General features: G+C 44.0%; 2 protein-coding genes across 3 annotated transcripts in view; one reads left to right on the top strand and one right to left on the bottom strand.

The window, feature by feature from the left end:
• Positions 1-971: 971 nt before the first annotated feature.
• On the top strand, positions 972-13,277 carry IAH1 (isoamyl acetate hydrolyzing esterase 1 (putative)). 2 transcript variants are annotated; one of them, XM_075863894.1, is made up of 7 exons: positions 972-1,059; positions 6,703-6,771; positions 8,405-8,457; positions 8,730-8,878; positions 10,566-10,727; positions 11,153-11,274; positions 12,607-13,277. In XM_075863894.1, exons 2-7 carry the CDS (start codon positions 6,724-6,726, stop codon positions 12,772-12,774), a joined length of 702 nt encoding a protein of 233 aa, XP_075720009.1. In that variant the 5' UTR covers positions 972-1,059; positions 6,703-6,723; the 3' UTR covers positions 12,775-13,277. The 2 variants fall into 2 exon arrangements, with proteins under 2 accessions (XP_075720009.1, XP_075720008.1); XM_075863893.1 differs by lacking the exon at positions 972-1,059 and adding an exon at positions 1,066-1,213.
• A 3,406-nt stretch (positions 13,278-16,683) lies between these two features.
• Positions 16,684-21,296, bottom strand: part of ADAM17 (ADAM metallopeptidase domain 17) — an 83,899-nt gene continuing 79,286 nt past the window's right edge. The window contains exons 18-20 of the mRNA XM_075861117.1: positions 19,062-19,150; positions 18,417-18,473; positions 16,684-17,243 (exon numbers count right to left, since the gene is read on the bottom strand). Coding sequence (XP_075717232.1) covers positions 16,905-17,243; positions 18,417-18,473; positions 19,062-19,150 — 485 coding nt within the window. The 3' untranslated portion in view covers positions 16,684-16,904. The remainder of the gene's footprint in view (positions 17,244-18,416; positions 18,474-19,061; positions 19,151-21,296) is intronic.

The raw sequence follows: 21,296 nt of genomic DNA, 5'->3' as shown, positions 1-21,296 counted from the left end.
ATGTAAGGATAATATTTTTCAAACAATATACATAGTAATGATCCCTGACAATTGGACACCTGCAAACAAATACAATGCCGAAAACGGTTATTCACAAATTCTCATCCAAAGATCATCATCTCCCAGTGGATTAGATATGAGCATAGAAAAGTCATTTCAGTAAGTGTGATGTATCTCTAGTCATATATGTGCAAATTGTGCAGTATCCATGTCAAATAATATAAAATCTGATAACACCTACATATCGAAATATACAGGAATACGTATTCCAGGGTGAAAAAATGGTGGAAGACGCGTGCAGCGTGGCAAATTATAAAGTAGTACAACATGAGTAGTAATCACTGCGCTCCCCCACCCAAGTTCTCAAAGGGTTGTTCCAGTTAAAGCTTATTCAATTTTTGTCAAGATCTCTGCTTGCAGTTATTGAACAGGAACTTTTTTTGCTTAGCCACACGCAAAGCACACTGATGCATAACGCAACTCACGTGGAAAGATTTACGTGCGGTTTTTACGAGCGTAAATCTATCATGCGCGTGTGAATGTAGCCTAACAATAGATATCAGCGAAACATAATCTCTACCGATTAATCCCTTGTTTGTCACATCACAGGGCTACTATACCCATATCATACATGGGTAGGCAGCTCGAAGTCCTTTGAGGAACCCTAGGGCTGTCTGTCTCCCTGAAGTATGGGGAAGAATTTATTTATTTTGCATTTCCATCAAAATATAAATGAATCACTGACACGTGCCTAACAATAGTACCAAAAGAAAGTATAACTAGACATGCAATAAAAAGTTAAAAGGTATTCACTGCCAGAATGACAAAAGGGGGGAAAAAAGGGACCTGTTCTTCAAGGGGTTGAGGCTGTTTTTTGATGAATTGCAGCAGACAAGCCGGCCTCCGTCTATACCCTGTAACAGACACCAGATGTCGCTGTTCTGACTAAAGACCCCACAAGAAGGAAGAAGATGCCGCAGTCTGGAGGAGGCGTCTGGTCATGTGACGCGTTACGCTCCTCCTCTCCCGGAGCCGGCACCGACACCTGTGTAGAGTTCTGTGAGTGTCTCCGTTGCGGTGTGTGAGCGCATGTCCGGTATTCTTGCAGTGATTGTCTGCAGAGATCGCGGGACTTCACTAAGAAGTTCTGTGTCTTCGGGGTGATCCTCCGGAGAATATCCTGTTGTCAGTGCCCGGGCTCCCGATCTCTGAGGTTCGTGGATCCTGAAGGGGAAACTAAACTTAGTACTCCCCCTCCCTCCACTGATGGGCTCTACCCCAACTGGCTATATACATACACTGATATTTAAGGGGACAGACACACGATATATATGAGACATTTGGACCCTCAGTGCACAGATTTAGTCTCCAGATGTTGTGAAACTACAACTCCCAGCATGCCCTGTAAGTCACAGGCTGTTAAGGCATGCTGGGAGTTGTAGTTTCATACCAGGTTGAAGTTCTCTGGGTGAGAGATTATAGTTGCATCTTTGGCCTTTATACCTCCCATTTAGCGCCGCTGTTGGCGATACTGGCAATCGTTTTGTTGCTACAAGAGTCAGGACAATTCCTCAATGTTTTTAGCTTTTTGATTAGAATGTGAGTGCTGAATACCTGGTACAGCCCACCGGACGAGCCACGTGACCACCGGTGACCTGCTCGCCTACGTTTCAACGCATCATTGTTGACTAAAATAGCGGTTCTGTAACCCCCTAAGGCCTCCTGCACATTGGTTTTGAGGCCCGCAAAACCACGGATACGTTGCAAACCATTAGGTATGTTCACACGGCTTATTTTCAGCTGTTTTTCGGGCCATAAACGCCCCAAAAAGCGGCAGAAAATTTGGGGGCTGAACGCCTCCAAACATCTGCCGATTGATTTCAATGGGAACAACGGCATTTCGTTTTGTTACGCACCTGTTTGTAAAAACGGCATGTTACAAAAACGCCCCGTATAAAAGAAGTGCATGTCACTTCTTGAGCTGTTTTTGGAGCCATTTTTCATTGTCTCGATAGAAAAACAGCTCCAAAAACGCCGCAAAAAAACAGCTGAATCGGGCTGTTTTCGCTTGAAAACAGCTCCATGTTTTACGGTCGTTTTTAGTTTGCTGTGTGAACATACCCTCAGACCCTCTGTTGAGCATCCGTGTCTCGTCAGGATTCACGGATCCACAGAAAAATATATATTTTACCAGTTTGTGAAGCTGCAAATCCAGACCATAAAATTACTTGTCCTGAGTTTTGCGGTACAGACTCGCGGCCCCAGTAAGGATCCATGAAAACCAGTCGTGTGCATGGGTCCTTAGAAATGAATAGGTCCGCAATTTAAAATGCGGATAAATCACGGACGCAACTGCATGGTCGTGTTCATGAGTCTTAATGACCAGAGCGTTTCAATCCTAAATAACCGGACACTTTTTTTTTTTGCAATTTTGTGCACGTGGTGTAAAGGTGTTGTCCAGACATGGCTGCTTTCTTCCAGAAACAGCGCCACACCTGTCCACAGGTTGTGTGTGATATTGTAGCTGAGCCCTATTCAGTTCAATAGAACTGAGCTGCAATACCAGACTCAACCCATGGACAGGTGTGGCGCTATTTGTGGAAGAAAGCAGCCATGTTCTTTTCATTCTGGACAACGCCTTTAATGATTTATTTGCTGGGCTACTGGAATAATTTTTGGACATTTTTTTAGATACATTTCAATAACCTTTTTAGAGACACATATACACTACCGTTCAAAAGTTTGGGGTCACCCAGACAATTTTGTGTTTTCCATGAAAACTCACACTTATATTTATCAAATGAGTTGCAAAATGACTAGAAAATATAGTCAAGACATTGACAAGGTTAGAAATAATGATTTTTATTTCAAAGAATAATTTTCTCCTTCAGACTTTGCTTTGGTCTTGGAATGCTCCATTTGCAGCAATTCCAGCATTGCAGACCTTTGGCATTCTAGCTGTTAATTTGCTGAGGTAATCGGGAGAAATTTCACCCCATCCTTCCAGAAGCCCCTCCCACAAGTTGGATTGGCTTGATGGGCACTTCTTGCGTACCATACGGTCAAGCTGCTCCCACAACAGCTCTATGGGGTTGAGATCTGGTGACTGCGCTGGCCACTCCATTACAGATAGAATACCAGCTGCCTGCTTCTTCCCTAAATAGTTCTTGCATAATTTGGAGGTGGGCTTTGGGTCATTGTCCTGTTGTAGGATGAAATTGGCTCCAATCAAGTGCTGTCCACAGGGTATGGCATGGCATTGCAAAATGGAGTGATAGCCTTCCTTATTCAAAATCCCTTTTACCTTGTACAAATCTCCCATTTTACCAGCACCAAAGCAACCCCAGACCATCACATTACCTCCACCATGCTTGACAGATGGCGTCAGGCACTCTTCCAGCATCTTTTCAGTTGTTCTGCGTCTCACAAATGTTCTTCTGTGTGATCCAAACACCGCAAACTTCGATTCGTCTGTCCATAACACTTTTTTCCAATCTTCCTCTGTCCATTGTCTGTGTGCTTTTGCCCATATTAATCTTTTCCTTTTATTAGCCAGTCTCAGATATGGCTTTTTCTTTGCCACTCTGCCCTGAAGGCCAGCATCCCAGAGTCGCCTCTTCACTGTAGACGTTGACACTGGCGTTTTGCGGGTACTATTTAATGAAGCTGCCAGTTGAGGACCTGTGAGGCGTCTATTTCTCAAACTAGAGACTCTAATGTACTTGTCTTGTTGCTCAGTTGTGCAGCGCGGCCTCCCACTTCTCTTTCTACTCTGTTTAGAGCCTGTGTGTGCTGTCCTCTGAAGGGAGTAGTACACACCGTTGTAGGAAATCTTCCGTTTCTTGGCAATTTCTCGCATGGAATAGCCTTCATTTCTAAGAACAAGAATAGACTGTCGAGTTTCACATGAAAGCTCTTTTTCTAGCCATTTTGAGAGTTTAATCGAACCCACAAATGTAATGCTCCAGATTCTCAACTAGCTCAAAGGAAGGTCAGTTTTATAGCTCCTCTAAACAGCAAAACTGTTTACAGCGGTGCTAACATAATTGCACAAGGGTTTTCAAGTGTTTTCTAATCATCCATTAGACTTCTAACACAGTTAGGGTATGTTCACACAGCCTATTTCCGGACGTAAATCGGGCGTTTTTGCCCCGAATTACGCCCGAAAATAGCGCCGACAAACATCTGCCCATTGAAAGCAATGGGCAGACGTTTGTCTGTTCACACGAGGCGTATATTTACGCGCCGCTGTCAAATGACGGCGCGTAAATAGACGCCCGCGTCAAAGAAGTGACCTGTCACTTCTTTGGCCGTAATTGGAGCCGTTATTCATTCACTCCAATGAATAGCAGCGCCAATTACGGCCGTAATTGACGCGGCGTTCAAGCGCCTGCACATGCCGGTACGGCTGAAATTACGGGGATGTTTTCAGGCTGAAACATCCCCGTAATTTCAGCCGTAACGGACGCCCTCGTGTGAACATACCCTCAGCAAACACAATGTACCATTAGAACACTGGAGTGATGGTTGCTGGAAATGGGCCTCTATACACCTATGTAGATATTGCATTAAAAACCAGACATTTGCAGCTAGAATAGTCATTTAGCAGATTAACAATGTATAGAGTGTATTTCTGATTCATTTAATGTTATCTTCATTGAAAAAAAACTGCTTTTCTTTCAAAAATAAGGAAATTTCTAAGTGACCCTAAACTTTTGAACGGTAGTGTATATGTATATATATATATATATACATACATACATACAGTACAGATAAACACAGCACTCCATGCAGCTATATATCAGGCCATGTGCTCGTTACCAGGGGATGAATCAATTCCCCTAAATTGAATAGACAGCAACCATAGAACGCAGTAACGGCACCAGGACTTCCAGATAGATGAAACAGGGTGGATTTATTCACCTCATATGAGCGACGTTTCGGTTCGTCTTAGAACCTTTCTCAAGCTGAGAAAGGTTCTATGACGAACCGAAACGTCGCTGCTCACTTGAGGTGAATAAATCCACCCTGTTTCATCTATCTGGAAGTCCTGGTGCCGTTATTTTGTCCCATGGTTCTTATGTATTCAAGTTGGGGAACTGATTCATCCTGTGGTAACGTGCACATGGCCTAATATATAGCTGCATGGAGTGCTGTGTTCATCTACAATTGGACTGTGTATATATATATATATGTACAAATACAAAGTAGCAGCACTCAAAAGCAAATTCCAAAATGGGAATGTGTGCCCAGCAGGTACTCCTGATCCAAGGACGGTTGAATATATAAGAAATCCTGCAGCACTCCGATATGGCAAAATATGCTATGTTTGCATCTGTTTGTTGATTGAATAAACCACATTTACTGCCATACCGGAGTGCTGCAGGATTTCTTCTGGGAAAAAAATAATTTCTTTACAACCCCTTAACGACATGTCACGTACTAGTATGTGACAGCCGTTAAGGGGAAGTATGGAACGGGCTGAGCTGGCTCCATATTCAGCGCGTGACGGCTGTGTTATACAGCCGACACCTCACTACAACGGGTGGAATCAAAGATCACTTTGATTCTGCCTGTTTAACACCTTAAATGCCGTGGTCAATCGCGACCGATGCATATAAATTGTTAGGGTATGTGCACACACACTATTTACGTCCGTAATTGACGGACGTATTTCGGCCGCAAGTACCGGACCGAACACAGTGCAGGGAGCCGGGCTCCTAGCATCATACTTATGTACGATGCTAGGAGTCCCTGCCTCGCTGCAGGACAACTGTCCCGTTCTGTAATCATGTTTTCAGTACGGGACAGTTGTCCTGCAGCGAGGCAGGGACTCCTAGCATCGTACATAAGTATGATGCTAGGAGCCCGGCTCCCTGCACTGTGTTCAGTCCGGGACTTGCGGCCGAAATACGTCCGTCAATTACGGACATAATTAGTGTGTGTGCACATACCCTTAGAATCAGGGGGGCACCCCCTCAAACGTGCCATCGCGCAGCCCCCCCTTGTACTCCTTTGAAGGGCTTAGAAGGGGACTGTCAAGATCACGATATACTACAATACATTAGGATTGCAGTATTTCATGCAAGCGATCCAATGATCGTTGGTTCAAATCCCCTAGGGGAACTAATAAAAAAGGTAAAAAAAACTTGTCCCGCAAAAAACAAGCCCTCATATGTCGACGAACAAATAAAAAAGTTATGGCTTTTGAAAAGCGGGGAGGAAAAAACAAAAATGGAAAAACTCAAATTGTCCTGGTCTTTAAGGGGTTAAAATAGTTTCCTTATTTTGTTTTGATACATAACATGTATAGTTTTGGGGGAATGGGGCGGCTATGGCGTTGGTTTAGGTTGGCATAGGTGGTATTTTGTTTTTGGCATGTATAGGAGCCCCAGTTACAGGGGAAACAACCTTCTCTGGAGACATTAGTCACTGGCTCAGCTGATCTGGGTTTGCTAAGACCCGGCAGCTTGGCCATCCCAGTGGCGCCTGGCGATCACATGATCACTCGGTCCCATCGAAAGATGCTGTAGGCAGTGGGTGGTTGCTGAAGGGTTAATAAAATATGTTTTACCATCTCTATTTAGGCGCATTGTTTATGTTGTGTTTCGGCCTCTGTGGTAATTTACATAGACGTTTTTCTAGGGACATTTAAGATGAATAAAACTGGAGTTATTAATCTCGATCATCGTTGTCTTCTAGAATTCCACCCTGAGTATTACGATGACTTCCTGGCCCCTCATCCTCCTCTTTGGAGATTCAATCACTCAGGTGAGGAGATTTTGGGCCTGCTTGGATCTGCAGTCTTCATGTAGAGTGTGATTTGCAGTCTCTGTGTACGTGCGTGGAAAGTGCTGAGGTGTTGCTTCAGTGTATAACCGCAGTCCTGTCAGGAGAGGGTCATTTATTATCATTACCGTTCTGCGTCCTCACACATCTCTAGAAAGACATCACAGGGGATTGCTCCCACAATGCACTGCTCCCTGACTATGGAAATCTACGAGAATTCTAAATTTAGCTATCTATATGTATATGGAAGTCATAGTCCCGAGAAGAGCGTCACTAAAAAAAGAGCATCTCTTGCTGCGGCGGACCGGTCCTGTCCCTTTATTGCATAGTCAGCCATTTATTTCAATTGATCTCTGCTGAGGAAATGTATGGACAGCCACAAGTTCCCCCGGTGATATCTGATGTTTGATGGGACTTCAGAATCTGGACTTGCGGCAATCAGCAGATGGTCAGACCTGGCTTTAGTTGAAAGTATTCAGTATTTTATGTGTTTCATTTGTGTAGTGCTATTAATATGTTGTGCAAAAGTGAAGTTTTCCTTTAAGATTGTACTCTGAGGCAGCAGGCGCGCTAGAGTAAGGCCTCATGCACACGAACGTGCTTTTGCGGCCGCAATTCCCCCGAAAATCCACGGGAGAATTGCGGCCCCATTCATTTCTATGGGGCCATGCACACATCCGTAGTTTTTATGGTCCGTGCATGGCCCGGGAGCCCGCACCGCAGAAAGAACGGACCTGTTATATTACGGCCATGTTCTGCGGTCCGGGCTCATTGAAAATAATGGCCGCGGCCATGTGCATGTCCCGCAATTTGCAGGCGGCTCACGACTGACAGTCCGCAGCCGGCCGACCTGAAAATCATGGCCGGGCACATGGCTACGGTCGTGTGCATGAGGCCTAAGATCATTGTTTGTTCCCAGTCATGTAGAACATATTGTCTTCTTTTAGATTAAGGCCCTGTTCACACAGAGGTTTTGGCAAGTAGGAAAAATCTGCCTGCGCTTTTTTTTCTGCATTTTTTGCGCTGCGTTTTAAACCCATGGCCATTGAAAATAATGAAATGACAACGGGCAAAAAAATGCAGCTAAAAACGCTCAGAAACGAAAGTGAGAAAGGACATGCCGCTTTTTTTCCCCACAAGCAGCCAAAAGACCCCTGGGGAAAAAAAAACTCTCTGCCTCCCATTGAAATCAATGCGTGGCAATTGTGGCTGTTTTTTGGCGATGATTCCGGTGCTGTTTCCTCGTCAAATTCAGCGCCACAAAAGTCAGTGTAAACAGGGCCTTAGGCCAGCATCACACGATCAAGTGCAAACTCCGACGTGAAAAACTGCCTCCGAGACGCACTCGTTTTCACAAATCCCTCATATATTTGAGTCTATTGAGGGATCCGTGAAAACTGACGAAAATAGGACATGTCCTATTTTTTCACGGGCCCTTCACACGGTCCGTTAAAACAACGGACGTGTGAACAGCCCCATAGAAATACATGTGTCCGTGTGACGGCTATCAAAATACGGCCGTCACACGGACCAGATTTACGCTCGTCTGAATTCAGACTCAGATTGAGATTTTTGTAGATTGATACAAATTGTAATTTTTTTATTTTTTTTTTAGTTTGCCTTTGAAACAAATGGCTGGGGAGCGACACTGGCTAATAAGCTTGTTAGGTGAGTACCGTCTTCATGAGTATCAACCAGTTTTCACATGACGGGGAGATTTATTATTATTACAGCGTGCCCATCCCCCAGTGCAGCGTGCCACATTCATCATACGCCCTGTAAACAAGTCCAGAAAAGTGGTGGAAAGCTTAATAAATGAGTCACACGGAGTGCAACCCAGAAGGCCCGGCCACATGTTCTGACACGGGTGCGATGCAGAGACTTCATGTATGTGGCTCCCGTGAGCCCCTTAAAATGCTGTGTTTTCTCTATTTTTGTAGAAAGTGTGATGTCCTTAACCGTGGCCTGTCCGGGTACAACACCAGATGGGCTAAACACATCCTACCAAAACTCATCACTAATAGATGCCAAGCTGAAAACATTGCTGCCGTTACCATTTTCTTTGGTGCTAATGACTGTTCTCTAAAAGGTAAATCCACTTGGTGATATATAATGGTTGTGCGCTGCACATTCTCTTAAATCATATTTATTGGGGTTGTCAGAACAACCTTTGTCTGTATGCTGTATTAACATGGACATCACAGGCCGGAGCTCCGCTCAGGACCGGCCTCTATAGTGAGGTATGTATAGGTTTAGTGAGGGTGTTGCTGCAGGGGAAGTGTGCAGTCGCCAGCAGCTTCCCCGTCCAGTTCCAAAGGCGTGGACTCCCAAAATGAGCTCACCAACGAGGAGCTGCAGGTTTAAAAAGATTGTCCAAATTCAATCATCCCTTTAATGTATATGTCTAGTGATTCGCTTAGGAGAAGCACATCAGTGGGTAAATTCAAGCTTCTCATTTAAAATTAAAAAAATGAGTGACTGATGTCATTTATTTCCAGCCTGCACACTCCATTCATTTCAATATGGGGCAGGGTGAGAGGGGACTTGAATTACTGCCGTCCTTTACTTCCTCCCTGCTGAGAAACTAAGGGAGTGAGACGAGGAGAGAAGATAGCTGAAGAACTTGAATATCTTATCTAAACAGGAAATTGCAAGTTGTCTGTGTGACCGTACATGAGGACCTAAGAGCACTGTGAAGTCTTTATTTTTTACTGTTTTTAATAGCTGTTTTGCCCTTCATATACAAATGAGTCCTACCTTACCTTTCCTCTTATCTCAACATATCCTGAGATGTGTGGTGCGAGATGACCGGCTTTGAAAATAAAACATGATATTTTGCGAGACTCTGTCACGAGATGTCTTTGCTATATGTGTCAATGTGTGGCCACCCAGTGGTTTTGATGTGAATTGCAGCCTGTCAAGGGTTTTGCTAGCATGTCCCGATATTGTATTGAATATGTTTCATGATAAATTGGAGTCCTTAACCTTCTTCAAGCAAAAGTAAGGGACGGACGGACACATCTGTAGATCTATATGTGGACACAGTCAGCCTTTATATGAATATATGTAAGAGCGTCATAAGAGGAGATTCCTTAAGACAGTCATTCCTAAAGACATTACAAAATGAAGGATCATAATGCTGTATAGGACCTCCCAGGCTAGGACTCCCTGAGAAGTAGTAACCTTATAAACGTATAAAGCTGGAAGCCTCCCCAAAGGGGCTTTGCAGGAGGGGCTTCCAGCGCTGTACTATTGCCCAGGCGTACTGACCGCCCACCCTGCTGCATCTCCCGCCATCACTCTGAGAGGAGACATAGCTGCGGTCATAACTGGGGGTACACTTTAAAGAAACACTATTAAAAATGAAAAATGTCTCAGCCTCTACGAGTCTTCTGTAACTGCTCCCCCATTTTTGGGACCGGAGAGGGCGGTCATATAGACTCACTGTTATGTCGCCTTTCCCTTTTGTTTCCATAGCAGGGTAAAATCCCAGTATAGGTAAGATTTGTGGTGGTGGGAGGATTGACCTTTGTGCAGAGTGTTATACAACATACACATTTCATGGGCTGGTCCAGTCTTTAATGATAATCCATGGAAATGTCTCATCTGTATCATTCTCCTCTAGACACCCTGTGTTTTTCATCACTCCAGACTGTGTGCTTCTCAAATAATGAGGGTGCCCCCTGCTGGGCATAAAAGCTCTGCCGCTCAGCACCACACTGGGAATTACACACAATTACAGTTCATTTTCTTTTCTTTTATCTCCGTTTATATAGAAGAAAACCCTCAGCAGCACGTCCCGCTGGGAGAATACACCGACAATCTAAGAAGCATGATCCAGTATTTAAACAGCGTCAATATCAAGCAGGATAAAATCATTTTGATCACGCCGCCGCCGATCCACGAACCATCTTGGGAAATGCAGTGCTTCACAAAAGGTAATAGCATTAAGATCACATTACTGAGCACATTAAACCTCCATGACTTCCCCCGCTGATTATCTCGTAGAATAATATGATTTATAACATAGCCTGATATTGGGAATAACACTTCATGATTCCTGCCGAGCTGGTTTCTACTCTCCCTGGTCATCACACTTCTAAAGGTGATCCATATCTGACAGACTTGCAAGGATCACAGAGATTTCTAACTTTTAATATAGTTGTTTGCGACTATTTTCCCAATAGGAAATAAAGTTTCATTGCAAGCATATTTTACAACCGCCCTGTAGCCCCAGACTGAATAGGGTTGCCGGACATCATGTCCCCCGCAACCAGTCTAATCCTAATACTAGTCATTATAGATCTGATGATAAATACAGGTCACTCTCACTAGTATCTCTGTCTATTCTGTCATCATAAAGGATCCAAGCTTAATCGCCTGAACTCTGTAACTGGCGCCTATGCCAAGGCCTGTGCTGAGGTTGGCTATGAGTATGGAGCAGAGGTTGTGGATTTGTGGACGCTAATGCAGGAAAGTGGCACGGTAAGAGGAATCGTGACCTTATTAATGACAAATTATTGAAAACATTGCAATAAATAAGGCAAGGACTACACACAGACTTTTGCAACTTTAACTATCGAGTGACCGCTGCAGTCCACCGTTGCAGATATCTCCTTGTACTCCTCTGGCTGCAGCAGTAGCTCAACAGTTAAAAAGGGACAATTTCACTCGGCTGTGTGCAGCTCTGGCCTTAAACAATTTTACCACTTCCAGACCGCCCATAGACTATAAACGTCCGGGCGGTCCGCAATTAACTCTGCAGGGCCGTTCGAGAACGTCCTGCAGAGTTAGCAGGTTTGCCGCACCCCGGCGGCCTTTAGCTCCGTAAAACAGCTGTCTCTAGACAGCTGTATCATGGAACTTTAACCGGAAGACCACTCAGTGTGGTCTCTGCTCCGAACAGCAGCGCTTACGCGCCGACTGTGATGAGCTCCGTGATACAGCTGTCTAGAGACAGCTGTATCACGAAGCTTTCACCCGGAGACCACTCAGTGTGGTCTCCGATCATGTGATCGCTGTGACAGCATGTCACAGCAATCACATTGCTCCTCCCGGCAGCGCTTACACGCCGTCTATGAGGAGCTCCGTGATACAGCTGTCTAGAGACAGCTGATATCACGAAGCTTTTACCCGGAGACCACTCAGTGTGGTCTCCGATCATGTGATCGCTGTGACAGCATGTCACAGTGATCACATTGCTCCTCCCAGCAGCGCTTACGCGCCATCTATGAGGAGCTCCGTGATACAGCTGTCTAGAGACAGCTGATATCACGAAGCTTTCACCCGGAGACCACTCAGTGTGGTCTCCGATCATGTGATCGCTGTGACAGCATGTCACAGTGATCACATTGCTCCTCCCAGCAGCGCTTATGCGCCATCTATGAGGAGCTCCGTGATACAGCTGTCTAGAGACAGCTGATATCACGGAGCTTTCACCCGAAGACCACTCAGTGTGGTCTCCGAGCTTGTCATCGCGATCACATCCATGCCGTCGGTAAGGAGCTCCATGATACAGCTGTCTAGACAGCTGTATCACCGAGCTTCAGAGTGGTCTCTGGTGAGGTGATCGCTTTGACAGCCGGTCTCCGACACCGATCATATACTAATGACCTATCCTGTGGAAAGGTCATCAGTAGTCCGTGCCTGGACAATCCCTATAATTATGCCTCGCTTACTATATGTGGCCAATTGGATATAGAAAGAGAAGGCGCTAGTGGCGTCCACAATATAATACTCAGGTGATCTATTACAGAGTTCCCTATACTTGTCATCTTCAAAGTAAGTAACTTGTTCAATGTGTTGCGTTCAATCCAGGACTTCACAGTGTATCTGTCAGATGGACTCCATTTATCGGATGAGGGCAACCAGTTCCTGGAGTCCAAATTGTGGCGTCTTTTGGAGAAGAAGTTGGGAGCCCTGCCTTTTATATTACCTTATTGGAATGACGTAGACAATAATGACCCAGAATCCTCTCTGTTCTAAAGCATCGCTGAAAAGGATGAATTGTTGGCTTTAGCGAACCACTTTATACAGGGGCACCCACCAGGGTTTCAGCACATCCAATCCACAGAGATGACATTACAGCATTAGCATTATCTATGTAGCCCAACAGAAATGTGGTAATAGATGGTTTATAATTTACAGGAAACTTCCATTAGATGAGTATAATATACTGTATTATTAATCATAGGGTAAACTGGTCAAGAGAAAAAATACCAGACGCCTCTTTTGTGGGGCTGCTCTTAGGAGTAGATTCTCAGTGCCGCACTTTAGGTGGTCCCTTCCATGATTTATATTTTTTATTTTCTTCTCCAGATCACTCAGGTTTTAAGGAATATTTCTAATCCACTGTAACTAATCTCATAGTGCACGGGGTAGCAGGAACATTATATTGGAATATAGTAAATTAAAGGCTGAGGCTTGGGGGAAGTGAGCAATAAATTGTATTCTGCTTAAATTTGAATAAAAAACAAAATTAAAAAGAATATATATATTTATAATTTAAAGGGTTTGTATCAGATTATAAAAACATGGCTTCTATCTTCTCGCACAGCACAACGCTGTTATGTCAAGTGCGGAAAAAGAACCTCCTATTCTATTTAGTTTTACAATTCTTCCCAGGTGTGCACCACCAATATGAGTCATAGAAAATTGTGGATATGGGGAAAGTAGGGCAAGAATAATTGATGTTAGGTCGCCTTCAATTATCAAAATAATTAAAGACGACCTAACATCAATTATTCTTGCCCTACTTAACCTTCTTTCCTCATACCCACGATTTTCTATATCTAGTGCGGAGCCTGAGGGAGCGGTGCATGACACAGGTATTTATAGACCAAAGAGAGAATCCCGGTGCCATGCTCCGCCCCACAGGCCCGGCACTAGGTATAGCAGAGTGGGACAGATTTACTCGGCTAAAATTTTGGCAGCATAACCCATAGACCAGGCAGTCTGAAGATGCGCCAAATTTATCAGCGTGGTGCCTGCTGTATGATAAATTTGGCATATCTTGCTGGACCACTTTACTCTTTATATCAACTCTTGGTTGGGCTTATTTTCCGTTTAGTGCATTTTAAGCCACGCCTCTTCCCACTAAGCCACACCTCCTTTTGTAGAAACTATTTAAGAAAGTCTAGTGAGGTGCAAAAATTTGTTCTTAAATTAGTCTAACCGTGGTGCATTTTAGGACACATTCTAGACGCAGACGCAGCAGTAAATTTGCCCCAGTGCGTAGATTTTAGCTGGAGTCCTTTAAATTGTAGGGGAAAAATAAAAGAACAATAGTTTATTTTTTATTTCTGTAAAAAATTCAGAATTTCAACTTGTATAAGAAAACAAAAACACATCTTTGCTTAATATCAAGAAAAAAGGAAATATACATCTTGTAAAAATATTTGACAAGTCAAACTGCTGTACTAGAGTCATTCCAAGGACCGCAGACACGAAGCATTCATATCATCCATTTCCCAATGCTTATATAGCTCAACCTATTCTGCAGCGCTGTACAGATATTGCCATTATAAGTCCCCGTCTTCTATGGGGTTCACAATCTAATTTCCCTATCTCAGACACATCCACTAGAGCCAATATCATAGGAAGTAAATGAACCGATCAGTATGGAGTGTGGAGGACTCTGAAGTACCAGAACATGCAAAACTCCATGCCGATGTTGCCCTAGATTCGAACCCAGGACCCCAAAGCAGCAAGACATCCATAATAAGCTGCTGATTCAGGAGATCAAAGATGAAATACTCGAGATTACAGTGTATGACGCTACATTGCACTGAGGCAGCACGTAAGGCTCGGTACACACGGAGACATTTTCAAAAAACAAGCTGCATATTTATAAATTGAGGGGAATTTCTTAAATGTTCTAGGACAGTAGAAAAGTTAAAATTTGAGCAAAAATTTGCGTCTTTGCCAAAAAGTGGATGGGGCTTAGTGAAATGGGTTACAACGCATGACTAATTTACCCCAGAAATTAGCGCAAATCAACACCAGTACATAGGGGTCCTGAGCGGGGCGCTCTATGTCCATGTGCTCTAATAGGGCATATGGAAAGGCGGTGTTTAGGGAACTACATAAATAGCAATTCCCCCTTAAAGTTGTTGACCCATCTAATGTGTTACTGTAGATCTACTTTGGTCAGTGATAAATCAATTAAAACACATGTAAATACTTGCCAAGGTCACATTATTTTTCTCTAAGGCTCTGTTCACATCTGCGTTGGGGTCCCGTTCTGACATTCCGTAGGAGCTTTCCGTCAGAACGGGACCCTGAACAGACACGAACGGAAACCAGAGATTTCCGTTTCCATCACCATTGATTTCAATGGTGACGGATCCGGTGCCCATGGTTTGTCTCAGTTGTGCAAGGGTTCCATCGTTTTGACGGAATCAGTAGAGTAGTCGACTACGGATCCCTTGCACAACGGAGACAAATGGAAACCATTGGCACCAGATCCATCACCATTGAAATCAATGGTGATGGAAACAGAAACTTATGGTTTCCGTTTGTGTCTGAGGGCTCAGTTCCGACGGAAAGCTCAGTCGGAACGGAACGGAGCACTAGCGCAGATGTGAACGAAGCCTAAGAGTCCATGCACACGGCAAAGCTGTGTACACAAACACTTTATGGCAGCACACAATCTCTGTAGTTGTTATCATTGGTATCTCACATGCCATTGTATTCTCCCCTAGAACCATTGCTCAGTCAGTCATACGGCATGGAAGAGAACAATCCACTATTTATTTTTGTTACAGATCTGTATGGAGGTACAGTACGGGCCTTTAGCAGATCCATAATTCGTCTGTGCGTGAGGACATAGGCTCATGTTTTGGGGGTTTGTTACAGATTCATTGATAGATCTAATTATTTAGTTTGAGAATTAAACCAAAGACAATGACTTAAAGGGATCCTGTCATCAACATCTTACCTGTCAAACTCGCCTGACCCCTCAATGGCCGCAGCTGTCCAGAGTTCGTTCCTGTTCTCTTCTTTCCTGAAGTCCTCCTCTGTCGGTAAATATCGTCGTAAACTCTTCCCACCTTTTATGGTAATTCGTTTTTCCACTGGGATGCAGCTTCTTAACCCCGCCCACCGCCACCACCTGTCCGGCCCTGACTGGCTAAGGAGCTGTCAATCAAAAAGGAGGTGGAGTCCACTCAGATGCTGGAGGAATGAAAATCTGACTCTTTTCAGATGAAGATTTGACTTTTCTGCTCATTTGCATACGGCGTGGGACCGCTGAAAAACGGAATACTAAAGCTACAGAGCTTACTTAGAACATATTTATAGCTTAGATGACAATGATTTTTAACCCACTTTCACCAGGTATTGCTGGCTTTATAGCTAAAATGCTGGTGACAGGTTCCCTTTAAGGATAGCTTCATGGATGCAGAGCAATGTTCTGTTGGATATGCAATCCCAATCAAACCTCCCTTCCTTCCATAGAGGAATCTAAGGCTTTATACACACAGTGCATTTTTGGTACAGTTTTTTTAACCCACAACCTGGAGTGGATCGTAAAAGTGAAAGTATATAAGAAATATTCTACTTCTCTTTTTTTAATCCACTCCTGATTGAGGGTTCAAAAACGGCACTGTGTGAATATACCCTAAAAGTAGCCAGGTTTTAAAAGGCTTTAACTGACTGTCATCGGCTTCCTATTGACATGTTATTAAATTACACTTTTTATAGTTGTTATGTTTGCCTTACACCTAAAGATCTTATAGTCTGAAAACTTGGTTACTAGTGCAACAGCCTCTAAAAATGAGTTGTAGAGAATAACAATAGAAAGGCTGAATGACCAAGAATGGCAAATGTCCACCACAGTGAAGTCTTAATTCTAGGAATAAAACCATAAAAAAATAAAAGAACATTTTGCAGTCATTCCAGTACAAAACCAGTGAAAAGCTGTTTTAATCATAAATAGAGATGTGAAAAGGATTCCCTTTAAGAATATGTGTTTGGGCATACAAAACAACACTTGGCAGAAAATATTACATATATACAACATCTGGCAACCTCAGAAAACGGTACACAAATTCAGGGATTTCTGGTAGATTGTCTTGAGACAACTAAATAGTCATGGCTCAGCACCCCGGGAAGTATCAGCACTCGGTCTCCTTGCTGTCCACTCTTCCTTGCCGCTGGAGTTTAAATGAAGATGCCTTCTCGCTCCTGGTGACTGGGTGGTCGGTGAGGTCCTCAAAAGACTTGGCAGGAGAACCACTGTTGGGGAAGGGATCATCATCAAACTGGTCTTCAAGGTGAGAGTCTGTGCTAGGATCTTCCTGGATAGTATCCATCCTCTGATGGTCAGCCTTGGCTGAGCTTGGAGCTACTGGCACTTGCTGCACGGGTGGGAATCGTGAGTTTGGTTGGGAGGATGGGAATGGTTTGACAATACGTACGGGGGCCGAGTCCATACTGCTCAGCATTTCCACATTCTGTCAGAAAGAAAAAAAAGTTATATTGGCCATGTATTCTCCCTCACAAACCTCAAATTCAGAAAGTTAGACCTGTCTATGGCTGTATGGCAACTGGCTGCAGCAAGAGCACTCCCCCAGACGGTTTCAGGTACAGCAGAAAATCCTGCAGACTGACGGACACTGGGGACATGTTTATCTCCTGTTTACTTTCATCATTTTAGCTTTTATATTCCTTTAACTCTGCCATTCAACAAGAGAATACGGATTTAGTCATGTCAGTACCATGTGCATGGCTGTGACAATCTCTAATTTCATGAAAGAATGACTGGTTGTTAATGACTTCTAAAATTATTTGATTTCTAAAGCCTCAACCCCCATTTTACATATCTGTATGATCTTTTGACAAACAGAAACCTCTGGCGCCTTTTATATCACGAGGAAAACGTTACAGATTACGGTCTGGCAGTCCCCATACACATTACGTTGTTATTGGATTGGAAATTATTAAGGTTCATGAGTAGCTTTAGTGTCTGCTAAACAGAAGATAAGAGACTAAAGGTCCTATTACACGGGCCGATAATAGGCCGGTGAAGTGAGCGCCGATCAACAAGATATTGTCACAAAGAGCTATGGATGGGGATGAGCGGCCGTTACTTGTTTACACAGGGAGATGTGCTGCCGACAACGATAAGATTTCACTTTTTTAAAACGATACGACCAGCAGATGATCGAGCGTTTGCTCGTTCATCTGCCGATCGCTGCCCTGGTTACACAGGACAATTATCGCCAACGAGCGTTTTATGAACGCTTGTCTGCCCGATAATTGCCCAGCGTAAAACCCCCTTAAGCCTAGGGCTACATTGTGACTTTGTCTGCGAATCAGGTCGTGTGGCCAAAGATCGCTGTATCGCCCTGTTACATCCCAGGTAATGACAATCACTGTCGCTGCGTTGCAACTCACAGGTTCCGCGACACGAAAGTGCCCAAAAATCCAGCAGGTTAGAATTTCTTGCAACTGTGGAGTCGCGGTTAAAGTAACTTGCGGGTCGCAAAGCGACAACACTGACTTTCATTACCTGCAATGCAGGCAGGGCAACACTAAAGTTACACTTACACTACACTACAGCTCAAGTCGCTATGTAGACCTAGCCTAAATCTCATGAAGCCGTTAATTACAGAATGTGAACTTACACTTGGCAAGAACAAGGATTTGGCATTTTCTTCATACTGCTTGTCAAGCTTCTTATCCTAGAGAATTGGGAAGAACACAGGATTTTAGGAATTTGTAAGTCTTAAAACAATTTGACCTCGCTGATCGAGAAACATCTGGGTGATATAAGACGGATGTCCTATTACTAGTGGCTTTTACCATGTATACAGAAAACGACGAGGCAACACGGACATGAGAAACTAATATTTTGGTGAAGAGATCAGGACGGTCCTATACCAGTAATGCAAGCCTCTATATAAACCGACATTTCCTAGAAAGTCTATGCCACCCTGTTGACGCCGGAGGACTATTCCATCACTTTGCAGCATGGGGACCAGGAGTCTCTACCTGCTGTCTCAAAATCTTCTCCAATTGCCTCTACTGCCTCCTTAGTTTTGTATCCAGGAAAACGTGTGAAGTACAGTAATAAAATACTAGGGGGCAGTGCGGGACCATTCCGATTTTTACAGAATGCGGACTGATATTTGGGGGTCCGGCTGGTAGTAAAGCTTCTAGTCAGCAGCTACACATTCCTGCAGGGGAAATGTCGTTTTATACGGTGCTCATTAAAGCCCATCCATATGACTACAACCCCTTTGAGGACGGGTGATAACTCTCATACTCACCACACAGTGGACAAGAATACTCAGAGGAATCCAGAAGAGCAAAGAAAAGACAATGACGGATCCTACAATGTTGTCTGCCAGGAACTTGCCTGAAAGAAAAATACAACACAGATAAAAAAAGGGTAAAACAACATAAAACTGCCATCCTGTGACTGCACAATCCAAGTTTTCCTGATTTACAGGGCCCCATCAACATGAATATTAACAATGTATGGAGAATCCACGATCAGTGTGTTCGGTATTTCTCAGTGAATATCTAATGGAGATTAATATCAAATATAAAAACATGTCCGGTGTTCCAGTTGGTCCAAAGGACTTCAATTGCCCATAGACCTGATGACCATCATTACGAGGGCGGTTCCTATAATTGTTATGTCTGTGTTCCACCAATCCAATATTTTTTTGCGATTACATGCCTTGTTCGGATAGAGGCAGACATTGCCTATAGACTTGCACTTTATCCTATGGCCTTCCTTCAGATCTCCAGAGTAAGGGGAGATACAGACGGACGTTGCGTTTTTGCGCGCGCAAACAGCGCTGCGTTTTGCGCGCGCAAAAAACATTTGACAGCTGCGTGTGTCATCCGTGTCTGATGCGCGGCTGCGTGATTTTCGCGCAGCCGCCATCATAGAGATGAGGCTAGTCGACGGCCGTCACTGTCCAAGGTGCTGAAAGAGCTAACTCTTTCAGCACCCTCGACAGTGAATGCCGAACACAATATCGAAAAACCTGTTGAAAAAAAAGAAAAAGTTCGTACTTACCGAGAACTTCCCGGCCGTTGCCTTGGTGACGCGTCCTTGGTGACGCGCCTCTCGACATCGGGCCCCACCTCCCTGGATGATGCGCCAGTCCATGTGACCGCTGCAGCCCGTGCTTGGCCTGTGATTGGCTGCAGCTGTCACTTGGACTGAATTGTCATCCCGGGAGGTCAGACTGGAGGAAGAAGCCGGGATTTATCGGTAAGTCAGAACTTCGTTTTTTTTTCTAGAGGTTCATGTCTATTGGGATCGGAAGTCACTGTCCATGGTGCTGAAACAGTTTAACACTTTCAGCACCATGGACAGTGACCATCTCCTGACGTCGCGTACCGATAATTTTTTTGCCGGGTTCGGCCAAAACGAGTTCGGCCGAACCCGGTGAAGTTCGGTTCGCTTGTCCGGCTTCGCTCATCGCAAAGACACTCCGTTTGGATGTTCGGAAACAGAAAAGCACGTGGTGCTTCTGTTTACATTCATCCTTTTGACAGCTGGTGCGCGAATCGCGTGATGCGTGAAATACGCAGAGTTATTGAACCTGTCGCGCTTTTTGCGCAGCAGACAAACGCTGCGCAAAAAGCACGGACTGTCTGTACTGCCCCATAGACTTGTATTGGTCCATGCGTGCCGCATGAAAACCACGCGGCCCGCACGGACCGAATACACGCTCGTGTGAATCCCCCCTAAAGCCAAGAGACGCCAAAGTTGCTACATAATCTAACAAACACTGGCAGCTTCGTTCGAGCAAACAGTGGGGGGTCCCAGAACCCACCCGCTAATAACGTCTGTATGACTGATCACATATTTTCTACAACCTGGACATACAATTCAAACATTTTATAATAAAACGTTTCTGCAAATTTGCTTCTGCTTCTTTGTTTTTGTTTCTTAACCATTTTCCCATTTGCAGTCAGTGAATGGAAACCTGTTTGTTTACCTTTTGGAGAGTGAAGACCAATCAACCTTAACCCCTTAAGGTCCGAGCCATTTTTTGATTTTTGTTTTTCACTTCCCGCCTTCCAAGAGCCAGAACGTCTTTATTTTTCCGTCAATAGGGTGGTGTGAGGGCTTATATTTTGCGGGAGGAGTTGTAGTTTCTATTGGTAGCATTTAAAAGTACCATATAATGTACTCGGAAACGGAAAAAAAATTATTTGCGTGCTGAAATTGGAAAAAACTGCGATTCCTCCATTATTTTGTGTGTTCCGTTTTTACGTCTTTCACCGTGTGGTAAAATCAACAACTTAAACTTTATTCTGTGGCTCAATACAATTACGGTGATATCAAATCTATATAGATGTTTTTATATTTTACTACTTTTAAAAAAAAAAAACACGTTTTGTTTCACCACATTCTGAGAGCCGTAACTTTTTTATTTTTCCGTGCATTGAGCGGTGTGAAGGCTTATTTTTTGCGGGACGAGCTGTCGTTTTTATTGGCACCATTTGTTGGTACATATGACTTTTTGATCACTTTTTAT

The sequence above is a fragment of the Rhinoderma darwinii genome, chromosome 4 (assembly GCF_050947455.1).
Source record: "Rhinoderma darwinii isolate aRhiDar2 chromosome 4, aRhiDar2.hap1, whole genome shotgun sequence".
In the NCBI taxonomy this organism is placed as follows: Eukaryota; Metazoa; Chordata; class Amphibia; order Anura; family Rhinodermatidae; genus Rhinoderma; species Rhinoderma darwinii.
The sequence above is the reverse complement of the archived record's forward strand: the minus strand, read 5'-3'. Positions and strand labels throughout refer to the sequence as shown.